The sequence below is a fragment of the Heliangelus exortis genome, chromosome 10, assembly GCF_036169615.1.
Source record: "Heliangelus exortis chromosome 10, bHelExo1.hap1, whole genome shotgun sequence".
In the NCBI taxonomy this organism is placed as follows: domain Eukaryota; kingdom Metazoa; phylum Chordata; class Aves; order Apodiformes; family Trochilidae; genus Heliangelus; species Heliangelus exortis.
In genome coordinates this window covers 8,359,212-8,373,075 of record NC_092431.1, presented here as the reverse complement: position 1 = coordinate 8,373,075, position 13,864 = coordinate 8,359,212, and the positions used below count along the sequence as shown (strand labels likewise).

General features: G+C 44.2%; 1 protein-coding gene across 1 annotated transcript in view; it reads right to left on the bottom strand.

Moving 5' to 3' along the window:
* The window catches only part of MSANTD1 (Myb/SANT DNA binding domain containing 1), a 31,276-nt gene extending 18,662 nt beyond the window's left edge, over positions 1–12,614 (bottom strand). The window contains exon 1 of the mRNA XM_071753377.1: positions 12,363–12,614. Within this exon, the coding sequence (XP_071609478.1) occupies positions 12,363–12,489 (127 nt within the window). The 5' untranslated portion in view covers positions 12,490–12,614. The remainder of the gene's footprint in view (positions 1–12,362) is intronic.
* Between the last annotated feature and the right edge of the window lie 1,250 nt (positions 12,615–13,864).

Sequence of the window (13,864 nt, the reverse complement as noted above, 5' to 3'; positions counted from 1 at the left end):
AAAAGATGTTAATGTCCTACAGTCCCCATATAACCGTGTTATGTAAAATATAAATAAATAAACCACGGACCTTTCTCATTATTATTTTCTGTTTCAGATCATAACAGCAGTAACGACTTCACTGCAGGGCATTTCCTGAAGATTAATGACAGGCAGGGGTTAATGGCCTGAGGCTCACCCAGTCAGTCGTTAATCCCCAGGAAATGTTCTCTGCCTCAATCCTTAATGCTTAAGTATCCTATAAATTGTAAGTCTTCTCATAACCACATCCTTGATCTTAACAATAGTTTAAAAATGCACAGCTTGGTTTGCATCCTGAAGATGGCAGAGAGAATACAATGCTCCTAAAAGTAAAATTTGCAGTATCGTTGCCTTCTTTCTGTTTTATTTATTTCATTGTTTATTATGAAAGGTACAACAGCACAACACAGAATAAGGTGAGGGGTGGGGGGGAAATCATATACTGTACATCGGAACTTTGACTGCTCCAACCCTGAACATGTGTCTTCAGAAATTTACCTGCTGAGTCACTGCCTTCCTCAGGAAAAAAAAAAATAAAAATCCCCAATCTTCCAAGTAACTCCTTTTAACTACTAAAATGACAGCCTAGCAACTATTACCTTTAAAAATGTGTAAATAGCAGCATATGTTGTGATGATGATCTTGCATGGTTTGTCTCTTGGGTGGCCAGCTGGGAGACATCACATGATCAGGGGACAGATGGTGGTCAGAAGAGGATCAGCTGGTGACACGTTCATTTTATTAATTTACTGTTTTGTTTTCTTTTGTTTTGAAATTCCCATCACTTAACCTTGAGCTCCATGCAGCAATGTTAATATAACTGTACCAAACTCAGCTGGCTGCAGGGGCTGAGGATCCCCCAGACAAGTGTGAGGAAGCAATACAGTGTCCAAGAGAAAAGTCCCACTGCTCTCTCATCACAGAGCTGGGTCTGACCCATGCACACTGCTGCAAAGCCAGACTTGCTTTTCAACCTTCAATCATCCATTAGATTTTTTTTTTCCCTCCAGACTTTAACCCACCTGGGCTCTGAAAATGCTGATTAACACCACTGAAATCTACAGCATTCTATATACACACAGTGTAAAAAACCCAAAGGGGGTCTTTCATTCATGTTTTTTTCATCTGGTTTCAAGCACAACAACCAGGACAGGGTGGGAGAGAACCTGTCCGGCTGCAACAACTTCTTTCTGTGATGGGCCACCACTATTCCTTCCCCTTCCCATCCACACATGCCCAGCGTATGTGTGGCTGTTCCCTGTGATCTGCTCCGTCTGCTGGGGCTGTGCCTGGCCCTGGCCCCAAACCCGGGGTCCTGCAGGAGGGGGGGGGCTGTTTCCTGGCACAATTCATATGTCTCAATTTTTCTCTACACTGTTTCCTATTAGTGTAACTGACAGATTGATATAGTGGTACAGTGCTATTTAACATCTGTTAAATAAAAGAAGTGCTTTCTAGTAATACCTTCCTTATTCCTCTCCCCTCAGCACCAGAAGGGAATCGAAGTTTCCAGAACTCAGGTTATATCCCCTCCTCTGAGAAAGTTGTTGATATTGTGTTTCCTTGGCCTCACTGAAGCACACGTGCCAAGTGGTTGATAAAGCGACTGCTTTCTTGTGAGGAGCTGAAGGCAAGGAAAGCTTTTTTATTCACAAATAATCACCAGAGCCAGGGAAGGAAAACAACTCCTCTTCAGGCTCTGCTGTTGTTCTCCACATCTGGGCATTCCCCAGGAGTCACTAACACCTTGTCCTGGCCCTGAGTCAGGAGGAACAGCTCAGACAGGACCCCTCTGGTAGAAGAGCAGCCCCGTGATGGCAGGAGAGGTGTCACACCTCAGGACCAGGGCATTTGGAGGAGATGCTCCATTAGCACTTGACTTCTTAACACTTCTCAAGCTACAGACCAGCAAAGATTTGTTATCAATCTCATAGAGTCATAAAACAGTTTGGGTTCGGAGGGACCTTGAAGATCATCCAGTTCCAACCCTTCTGGCATGGACAGGGACACTTTCCATTAGATCAGGTTTCTCCAAGCCCCATCCAACCTGGCTCTGAACACTTGAAGGGAGAAGCCATCCACAGCTTCTCTGGGCAACATGTGCCAGTGTCTCACCACCCATGTAGTGAAAAATTTCTTCCTAATGTCTAGTCTGAATCTACTCTCTTTCAGCTTAAAACTGTTCCCCCTTCATCCTCCCACTACACATCCTGGTAAAACATCCCTCCCCAGCTTTCCTGTAGCCCCTTTAGGAAAGCAGCTCTAGAAGAGGTGCTCTAGTCCTCCCAATCATCTCTGTGACCCTCCTTGCTCCAAGAGCTCCATGTCCTTCTTGTGTTGGGGGTTCCAGAACTGGACACAGCACTCCAGGTGGGGTGTCACCAGAGTACAGAGGCAGAATCAGCTCCCTTGACCTGCCAGTCACACTTCTTTTGATGCAGGTGGATATTCTTGGCTTTCTGATCTGCAAGTGCATATTGCTGGCTCCTGTTGAGCTTCTCATCAACCAACGCCCCCAAAGCCTTTTTCTCAAGGCTGTTCTCAGTCCATCCTCCACTCAACATCTCAAAACTGGCTGGTCACCAAACCCAGAATAACTGCTGGCATGAAGAGCTGTGCCTCTGCCAGACCCAAAGCACTGTTCTCCCTCATATGCTGCACTCTGATGTCTCTGCTGATGGCAGAGTCCTCCAGCATCAGCCTCCTCCAGCCTGGCACCAACTACCTCACCAGCAACTGAAGCTGTTAACATTCTTCTCAATAAGGACACGACTTTCTCTTGAAAACCACTGAAATGCATAAGGGAGCTTCTGATAACACCTTTGTAAATTACTTCCCTCTGTTGGAGAAAGCAGTTCTCCATCTCCACTCTCCTCTCACCCCTCTGATGGGCACTGGTGACAACCTAGAACATATTCCTATGAACCTCAGTGGCCTCATTCTTGTCCTTTCTTCCAACACATGCTAAGAGCTCAGAGGAACATGAATTTAAGGATCCTCTCACAAACCTGTTCTTTATGCCCTGTGTTTAAACATCCTACCTTTTTTGCAGTTATTATATATCAGCTTGATTAATAGCTCTCACAGCTGTTCCACCTTTATTGATGATCACTAAAGATAACAAACCACAAACAGGGTAGAAGGGTTTCTAATCTGCAGACATGGATCTAATGAAGTTTTCATATAGATGTTTTTATCACAAGAGTGCAGGCAATTCCATTAATCCTAACATAGCTGTTGACTATACTTCAAGTGATCTGTGCTAACCAACTGTGTATACAGCCTTCAGCTTTGCAAGTGTGGGCCAACACATGCCAAATAAAACTTCCTTCACCCAAGTTTTAGGGAAAGGGGTTTTCCCCCTTGTGTTTGCAGAGAGATAAGGGCTCTAGCCAGTCACTTGCTGGCACTCAGCCCACAAGCTGTAAGCCATTAAACTCTGATTACAGAAGAGCATGTCTGATCCTGCTGGTGGGAACTGTGGTAGGAGAAGCCAGGCAGCTTCCCCTTGGCAAATCCATTTGCTCTATCAGGACACAATAGATTTCTGCAACTTCTCTTAAATGTACTTCTGTTTCTGAAACCCCCATGAGCAGCTGCCTAGAGAGAGGTGCTGACACACAGGCACCCACCTATTTGGATTTCAGAAATGGAAGTGCACTGGTTTTGGTTCAGATAAGTCCTGAGTCCATTTGGTCTCATCCCCAGCATCACTGGCAGCAAACACCACTTTAGGCAGTGACTCTGAGCAGAGAGACTGGGAGAAGGAGGAGGTCCCTGCTGCAGGGCCACCAGAGGCAGGCATCACCTCTCAAAGACACAGGTCCAGCTCTAAAACAAGTGGGTAGTTCAGCAGGGCATCCAACAATGTCTTGCTTACATGTAACTCAGAAAACAAAGCTGTTTGCCCCTCATTTGTGTTTCAGGTAAGCTGTTGAAAGCAAGGCCATCTAAGGCACAGGTTTGTCACTGCTCCCTGCAGTCCTCCACTCTGGCCCACCAGAAGCGTAACACGTCTGTGGGTAATAAAAATCTTCAAACAGGATAATGGCTGCAGAGCACATATTCATCCTCTGGGATGCTAAGCTTTACATTAAAAAAAAAAATGTCTGCACATGCTAGGAGCCTGTCTCCTGCCCCACATTTTGCTGTCCACCAGGCTAAAAAGCCCACATTTTAAGGTCTTAAGGTGAAAATGATGTGTTCAGTGTCTCTCATCACTGCACACTGCAATTTGCAAAGAGGGATAAATGCACTGAAAGAAGGACTCTGGTACTGCTTCTGAAAAGCTTGGCCAGAGGAGAAAGGCAGGGAAAGGTGATCATGGAGGAGAAAGCTGCTTTCTTTTCACCTGCACTGAAAGACAAGGCCCACAGCAGTAAAACCAGGAGCTCACTCTAAAGTAGGGAAGTGCCTTGCAAACAGCAGAGCTGGGTCTGGGAACTATGGTAAGGTCCATGCACCCTTTGGTCTGCCAGTGTCCTTGGGTGATGGAGTCACTTAGCTTTGTAAAGACTCAGAAGCTTTAGAAAACCATAAAGGTTGCAAATGTGGAGCCATCAAGTCAGTGCTGTAAAACTGCACACAATCCACAACTCATGCTTCCCTAATACCTATGAGGGAAATTAACAGAGGAACAGTAGAATGCAATTTTTAAGGAAAGCAAAGAGCTATCTAAACTACAAGGTAAAAAGAAAATGTTACTCAGGCTGAGGAGGTATATTAGGTGCCTCATGGCACAAAAAAGGGCAGCCCCCTTCATCAGAAGGTCTGCAACCTAGCTGGGACATGCCACAAGGGAAACAAACAGGATAGACCAGAAGGGACAAGAGACAGTGAGGTATTACTGAGCAAAGGCCATTGCATGGTTGAATAACTTTTATGTACCTCTGAAATCACCTGCCAGACATCACCTGCAAAGATGTCTGAACACAGAAATAAGTGCTCTGGAGGAAGCTGACTGACAGAAAGATACCCTGGATGGTGCTGGGCAGAGCAGATTTTATTATGTCAACTCCTAAAACAAAAAGAACAGCGAAAGTGAGCATTTCCACAGAAATGCCCTGCCACAAGGCTGTCTGCATGCCAGGTTTCCCTGGTGGCAGAGTGGTGTGCCAGGCAGCCCAGGAGGGCAGTGACCTGAGAAGATGCAGTTGAGCTGGAGGAAGCTGTAAAGGTTTTTGATGCAAGTTTGCTAGACCACATGCTGCTTGAATTTCACTGTAGTCAGAACGTTTCCCCATGGCATTTTGATTTTGCTGAACTGGCAGATTCTGGCCAAAAATATCTTCTTTTACTATTTTAATAGTAACCATGGAAGCCAGCTTTGCACAAGATATTCAAGTCAGAGAGAGAAGGATGGTGAGAGACAGTGAGGTGCTCACAGACAAGCTGGGGAACAGGGCTCCAGCAGTTTCTGTGGTCAGACCAGGAAGCATTAGCACAGAGAAAGGGGAGAACTGGAACTATGTGGGGCTTTCGAAGTAGCTCATAGGCTGCTGGGAACCCAAAGAATTTACTGCTTGGAGAAACCAGGTAAAGACTGGTACATCAGTAGTAATTAGATAAAAAATTTCAATATAAGAATTTTTTTATAATTACTTTATATTTTTTAAAGATCATCAGAAACACTGCTAAATTCTGCTAAAACTGCTGAATTCATTCACTCATTTCACAATAAATCTCAGTTGAAAGAAATTATTTTGGTCCTCCTTACTTACTAGGGTTAGTCAATAAGTCCTCCTGCCCACGTTGATTTTTTAGTTAATTTTAGGAAGCTACGTGCTGGAAAGTGTCTGGTTAATTAAAAATGGCTCCTAAAATGCTATGCAAATATTTCTGTTTCAGAAGCAAATCCCTCTGAGAACCTGTTCTCAACCGTTCATTTTAGATGTAGACCGTGTTTAACACATTGTGGATTTGAGTTGTATCACAGAAGGAAAAACAAGTAATCCTTGGGGTACAGAAGTCCACCCTGAGCCTTGTGCAGACCAATATTTATTCCCAGGACTCAGGGGGCAGGAGGACAACATGGTGCCACAAAAAGCAGATGGCAGCACTGGTTGGACTGTGGCGGTGCCACCGCTGCACACAGTGTTGTTTCTGCTCCAGCAAGAACTAATGCTGCTGGGGTCATTCCTTGCTAGCAGCACCATCAGAGGTAGTGATATTTAAATCAATGCTTGCAAGGAGATTATCAATGCATTGCTCCATTAGCCAGAAGCCACTGGATTCTGACAGACCAGAGCGAGCCAAGGGCAGGGAGCTCAGCACTGGCACAGGACTACAGCTCCACAAGTGTTTGCAGTGCTGTGGTAACAAGCATTAGAGCTGTGTGCAATAAATGGGTTCTAGCTTGCTGATCCTCCAGAAAGGAGAGCAGTTTGGGCCTTCTTCCAGCAACCTCAGAGAAACTGCAGCACAAGTCACTGGCAATTCCTTGCCAGAAGCCCAGCCTTGCTGCCTGGAGCTTGCTAGTAGCTTGGCAGCCTCCTGCATCCACCCAGCAGCTGTCTGTGTCCCCACGCTGTCTCTCCCTGACACCCTGCCAAGGCCCAGGATGGATGTGGGGAGACTCCTGTTCCCTCACCATACCCTGCCCTCCTCCCACAGCCACCCCAGCAATTAACCCAACACGGCTGGGAAGTGCCTCCCACCCACTCATCTCAGCAGGGGATGGCGGTGGGATTAGGTCCTGCTGTTCTGCTGCTTCAGCAGCCACAGGTTTTCAAAATAAAAAGCATTAAAAAAAAAAAATAAAAAAAAATCAAAGATGTCAGCCAAGTCAAGAAAAGGCAGCAGCTTCTTCAACTCTCCTCCTTTGCTTCTGCTTGGAGACCCCAGACTATGCTCAGCTGCAGGCTTTTTCCCTGGCAAGGGTGTGCTCAGCTCCCCATCCCCACCAAGGAAAATTTACAAGATTAAAAACTAAAAAAAAAAACAGATAAAATATTTAGGGCACAGGAGATTTTTGTATCAGTTCATAAATGATTTAAATCCTAAAATGTAAATGGTGTTTTGGGTATTATTGCGAGGCAGCCTCAGGAATGGAAATTCAAGAAAAGTGTTGCAACCTATAAAGTTCAGACGATACTCATAAAAGACTGCCTGACCTGAGACCTGCCAAAAAGAGAAGGAAAACCCAATTCATCAGCACTGCTGTGACAGCCAAGGAGCTTATCTGCTTAAGTGATGGCTCACGGAAGCTGAGACCATACAAGAGGTAGCTGCTGTTTCTGGGACAGGCTGCCAGCAAAGTCAGCATCTCCCTGGCCTTCCATGGGAAACATGTACAGCTTTCAAGGGGCAGAACTGGAAGCATCACACAGCAGGTTGCTGTTAGTTCTGACTTTATTCCCAGTGCCGTGCTCCAAGTGCTTCAGGGGTATTTAGTACCCCTGCAGAGAGCTACATGAAAAAACTGCTATCCCCAGTGAACACATGCAGGGTTTCCAATAGAAGTGTGTGTTTCCATGTCATCCCATGGAGGCTGTGCAGCCATATGGTTTGTGAAGTCCTGAGTGGTCTGTGTTTCCAAATGCTTCCACCAAAAGGATGATTTCTGTCTTTCAGCAGATGAAAGCAGCAAGCTACTGAGACACTGAGTTGCAGCTAAAGTTGTCTGGTGATAGGTAGGAGGATGAGACATCTCAACAAAAGAAGGTTTAGTGTAACATGTAACGTTGCCTCTTTTAGCACAAAGTGGTTTGCCAGTATTAGGATCGTGTGATTCCTCTCAGTTTACAGCATGCACAGTCTTGCTCCTTGGACATCCCAGGGGTAGTCAGGAGGGGCCATCCCCCTCTCCCACATCCATGAGTGCCCTTCACCCAGCCTTCTGCCCAGGGATGCCACATCTCCTCTCCCTGCCTTCACCACAAGCCTGTACTGCCATTGCTTTTACAGTCCTCATTGACTCCTGGCTTTTTCCAGCTGTTTCTTTTTTCCCCTCTCTGTGGCTCTCTGCTCATTACCAGACTTAGCTCCACTCCAGCTACCAGAATTCCACTTATACTCCAGCCTGAACATGCTCCTCTCATCTAGGCATTAGCTGCTATCACCTAAACCAAGGAGTGCTTCCTCTCCTGGCCTCAGTGAAATGCTGCTAGCAAACCATCAGCCTATGGATCAAAGAAACCTTCTCTAGCTGCTGCATACAGGAGCATTCTGGCCAGCCTGAAGAAGTCCATCTGCCTCATTTCATAAGTTCCCCTAGCTAATGCTGGGGAACCCACAAACCATTTCTGGATGCAAATTATTCCATGTCCAACACCACCAGATTTTAAAGTCCTCCCTGGTGCTTTCCATTCAACATGGCTCTCAGTGTTGTACACCAGAGGATACTCCCCAAATAAGTCTGGGTCTGTGCATGGAAAAGCAGCAGGATTTGCTTGCCTATAAATACCCACAGCAACATGAGTACTGATAGAATCACAGAATATCTCAGTTTGAAAGGGACCCATAAGGATTATCAAGTCCAACGCCCTGATCCTTTCAGGACTACCTAAAACTAAACCATATGACTAAGAGCATTTTCCAGGTGCTCCTTGAACATTGACCAGTTTGGTGCTGACACCACTTCCCTAGGAAGCCTATTCCAGCAACCAACCACCTTCTCAGTAAAGAACCTTTTCCTAATGTCCAGTCTGAAGTTCACCTGAGGCAGATCTGGAGGCAAGCAAAGCTACCACTACCCAAAGGAGTGCCAGAGTAGCCTGCCACCATCCATTTCTCTGATGGGTAGATCATGCGAGTGCCATCAAGAAGATTAGTTTACATTATGGATTAACAGGACTCAGTATGCTGATGAGCGGATGAGTAAGCACTCAAATAACTCTTTTTTTTTTTTTTTTTTTTTTTTTTTTGGCAGCAAAGCTGCTTCCAGTACATGAGCAAAGATTATTCTGAACAGTAACAAAACTGAAAAGATACAGACCTAATTTTGAGCCTTCCTATTTCCAGCCAAAATCCACAGGGGGCTGGGCATACCCAGCATAAGAAAGAAACCTGACCCAGATGTTTGAGGATGGATATGGACAGCAAACGTATGAAACCTAAAACCACACAGATGTAGGAGACTTCCAGCATGAAGATGCAAGACAAGCTGTCTGATGGGAGTCCATGGCAGATGTGAATGGCACTAGGGAGTTCTGACTGTGTTTCGTTCTTTTTAATTCATTCAATTGGCAGATTTCTACGTAGCCAGAAGGAGCACTTCTGGATCCTCACGTAGTAAGTAAATCTCTAACTCCTCAGAAGGTTAGGATTTTTTGGTTATAGAAAACAGCTTTAATGACTATAGGATAAGAAACCTAAACAAAGCAACAAGGAACCACCATCTGATTGCAGAGATAAGACTAAGCAGTTTACAAAAAACCCCAAACCAGTTCACAGCACAGTACTACATTCACTTTTATAAAAGTGGCCAGTGTTTTCCATCTGCTGTGAACCAGCAAGCAGTGGTGTTTCCCCAGGCAGGCACTCATGTGCAACTGCTCACTAGAGGCAATCAGCAAGCTCCAAAGGACTAGGGAAATCATTCCTCTTCTCTCCCCCTTCCTCACTCACCTCATTGAAAAAGGGCACTGTAAAAGCTACTTGGATTTGCTTTAGCTCCTACTTTGCTATGGATTTAAGAATAGTTCAACAGCCTGATCCACAAACCTTCCCAACCAAGGGCAGAACAAGCATGACTGCTTCTTGGCAGCATCTCACTAGCCATATAAATGAAAATATTATTCCCTGCTAATATGCTGCAACTTTATTCCCAGTGATGGCTTACATTCTTGAACATACCATTTGTACTGACTCTGCCCCTGTGTTCTCTTTAATCCCCTGTAGCCATATTCTAGTGGCTGAAGCCACACAAGCAGACCAAAACCACATCTCAGGCAGCAGCGTAAAATACTCAATGCTAATGACATGGATTTCTCCCTTTGCAACATCTTTCCCCTCTGCACACTGCTCTTCATGACAACTGGACAGGCAGATTACATTAAAGCTCATACATAACTTTTTAAATGATTTCCCCATCAAGTCTCAGTGGGAACTAATTGAAGATTAAACTAATAATTCCTTGAGGCCTCTTACAGAGTGTTTTACCAATTTTTCTTAATATGTTATGGAGAATTTCAGTGAAGTGCTGATCAGGAAGGACCCCTGAACAGATGAACTGGAGTGGCTGGACAACCCAACACATATCTGGGAGGTGAGGACATGGGATATCCTTAATAAATGGGACAATGCAAACCCTTACCCATTTCTTCTGGCTGTAAAAACCAGTCTAGCAAAATCACAATATTAAAGGTTTTTGAAAATATCATCCTGCCTTTCTGAAAACAAAGAAGTCTGACAAGAGCTGTTTGACATCCCATGAAATATTCCTGACAAACTCTCTGATCTTCTCTGCCTCCTGAAATCTGGAGAATACCACAACTCCCAGCCAAAACCCAACTACCATAACTCACATTGATCCATGCTTTAACCTGCTTCCACAATAACCAAATTCTTTCATCACCTGATCTGCAGCTCCATCCCAGACCCCTGCTCTGCCCAATACCTCTGGGTATTGTACATGGCTATCAGATAACAGCAGCTGACATCCAGACTTCCACCAGCCTCCAGGTAAAAGCTGTAATGCTGAGACATGGCAGGGCCCCAGAGGAAAATATTAATGTGCCTTTTCTGCAATGCCTTGCAGGGCTAAGTTTAATCAGAGATGAAAGCCAAAAGAAAGGTCCAAAAATGTTTTGAAGCAACAGAAAAAACCTCCTGGAATATCAGAAGCAGACAGTTCACTTGGTAATAAAATTCATGGTCCCAAAAGTAGGATCAGATACAACCTCACTAGAGTTTGCTCAGACAGAACTACACACTTTCAGGTTGCTGTAAAGGCAAAAGAGAATCCTGAACACTGGTCACCACAACTATTTGGATTATAGTTTTTTTGAGTATTTTATAGATCTTATGATTGTAAATATTTTAGAAAAACTATTGTATCATTTTTGTCTTACAAACGAGAATTCCTTCAGGTAGACATCACATGTAAATACCTGTCTAGGCATTTAACATATTATAGCTGGTGTGAGTTACCAGTCAAAGTTCCTGGAATCCCTCTCACTTTTAAGATAATGTAGACATTTCCCACTGCTTTTGGCATACAAAGCATGATCAGCTTTTTTTTAGATTATTAACCTGGTATAAACATTATATTAAACTACACCCTGAAACATACAAAAAACTCTCATTCTCAAATGGTCAATTCTGTATGAAACCTTAGTGAAAGAGTAAGTAATTGTGATTAAGGTTTTCATTTACATTTGACCGTGTTAATTATTGTCAGCGATGAAACATTTATGCTGCTGCATTTAATTTATACACCAACATATATATATACACACATTTGGGTTTTATATATTTATTTTATATGTATGCACACATATGTGCATATGCATAGTTTTACCTGGCTGATTTCTAAAAGCAGTTATTCTGATACAAGTCTTGGAAGAGGTGAGGAAGGGACAGCTGAAGGAAAAACAGTCCATCACCTCTCAGCAGAACCCAGAGAAACCATACTACAGAATAACCCTCAGGAACTGAAAGAGCATCATATTTGCCCTCCAAAAATTCAGAAATGCATTGCATGTCCCTATAGATTCCACACCATCTTAGGACAAATCTGAGACCAGTAAAAATCAAAGGCACATTTAGTTGCCACAGGTTGATTTTACATGTACTGTAGTTTTATTTAAAAACTGCCAAAATGAGAGACTTTGTCTTTCTTTAAGCAATATTCTTATAAGAAAATTTGGCACATGAAAGCTGGACAAGACAACAAGACTGAGTGCCAGTCCAGTGCAGGATCATAAGAAGGCAGGTATACCATGAGACACACAAATACACTAGACTGTGAAAAAAAATTTCAAATCAACATAAATTAAAATACACTCCCTCACAGTTTACTGGCTAACATCTCAGATACGGGCAAGTCACAGTCATCTCAGAACAACCAGTAGAAAGAAAACAGGTTGAAAGACAAAGTCCTGATTAGTTAAACCCTAAAAAACCCCAAACCAGCTATCACCACAGAAAGCAGGAATTATAGCATGGACTCCTCTATCCACAAATACAAACCTGCAAAGCATCTCCTTGTAAGGGACTGAAACAGTGACTGCCTTGACTTCTTATGGCTGAAGAGAAGCCAACACAGCAACTTCTCTACTCTTGGAAGCTACAGCCCTGAAGTACTCTGCCCCATGCCATACCCTGTTTCTCAGAGGTGGAGCAGAGAAAAGCACAGGCTCAACACACAAACGCACACTTCTCTAGCCTTGGGGGTTTACCTGCTGTCCTAGGAACAGAAGATCCTCCATGAGCCTTGAAGTCAACACAGGAATCCTCACAGCAGACCACCAACCCAGGGCAGAACTTCGTGTCTAGGAGAGAAAGTTTGACAGAACAAGGCACCATGTGGGAAGAGAAGCAAAGAGACAGAGCTATCAAGGAGAAAGGTCAGCCATGCTTAGCCAAGGTTATCTTGTAAGGGTCTAATGACATGGGTTTATTTTAGTGCAAACTCTAGCATTTCAAACAGTACAGGCAAATATCCCACACAGCCCCACCATAATGACTTGAATTGGCCCCTAAGCTTTTGACAGCCTAATTCCTGTATGATGGAAGCTGCTCGCCTTAAGCCAAAAGAATATGACAAACACACTGACCCACATATCTTACCACTGCCAGCAAAAGGTGTCTCATTAAAAGGCATCTCAACCTCACTCAGACCACCAGCAGATATAATTTTTCTCAACTTTTCTCTCATTTGCCAAGTTCTTCAATTAGTGTGTTAATGCTCAATGCTCAGTATGCTGACCTTCAGAGGATCACAAATCTTTTTTTAAAACACAGTGGGTCCTGAAGGTATTGTTATCTCTATTTTACACAAGGAGAAGCCAGAGACAGATAGGAAGAGGAAAAAATTCAAAAGCTTCTAAATGACTGTGAAACTGAAGTAATTTTCAACAGAGAATTGGAGACTCCAGAGCTGAAGTCAACCTTGCACGTCCTTCAGTCATATCTCAAAATTAAACATGTTCTCAACTCATTTAAAGCAAAGTCCTCAAAGCCATAGAGGTACCAAGACTATCACAATAGGAAACAATTTCCAAGTGTAAGACAGTGTTAAATTAGCCAGGACATCTTCCCTCCTCCAAGAAAATATCTCATTAGGTGCCCAATAGCCCGCAGGAACCCATTTTTTTCACCAAAAAGAAGGTATTTGGGTACCTCAGGTTTTTCTTCCTCCATGCTGTGATCCCAACATTTTGGCTGAGCTGAGCCTCTTCACACTTACACCCCTGAAATCCCACTTAGGGCTGAGTAATTGTGAGCACAGGTAACACTCACTCCTCAGTGCAGCTCTGGTGTCAGAACAAGGGAGCAGCTGTTCCAACTTTCATTTAAAGACATGGCTTGAGGAAGAGGGTGTGGTTAGCATGAAAATAGCACCTGCTGCCAGTTTGAGGTGGTTGCAACCTCTCCCCCTGGAGAGAGGTGCCAGGTTTGGACTCTGTCTCCCTCCAGGCCCAGTTTTGATTTTTATTCGGTGATGTTTTAATGCAAAGCACATAGTAAGCAGCCTTGGGAATACTGCCAGATACCTGCTTCCCCACCTCCCTTCAGGGAAGGTCCTAACTGGTAGACCACAGTCAGGTTCCCACTTGCTTCTCCTCTCCAGCTCTGCAAATCCTTCCCCACACCGTGGCACAACTTCAATAGGATGGGCTGAGAGGTTGCCTACAGCCTGGGAAGGGACAGGTGGATTTGAATATCCCTTGGGAGAAGC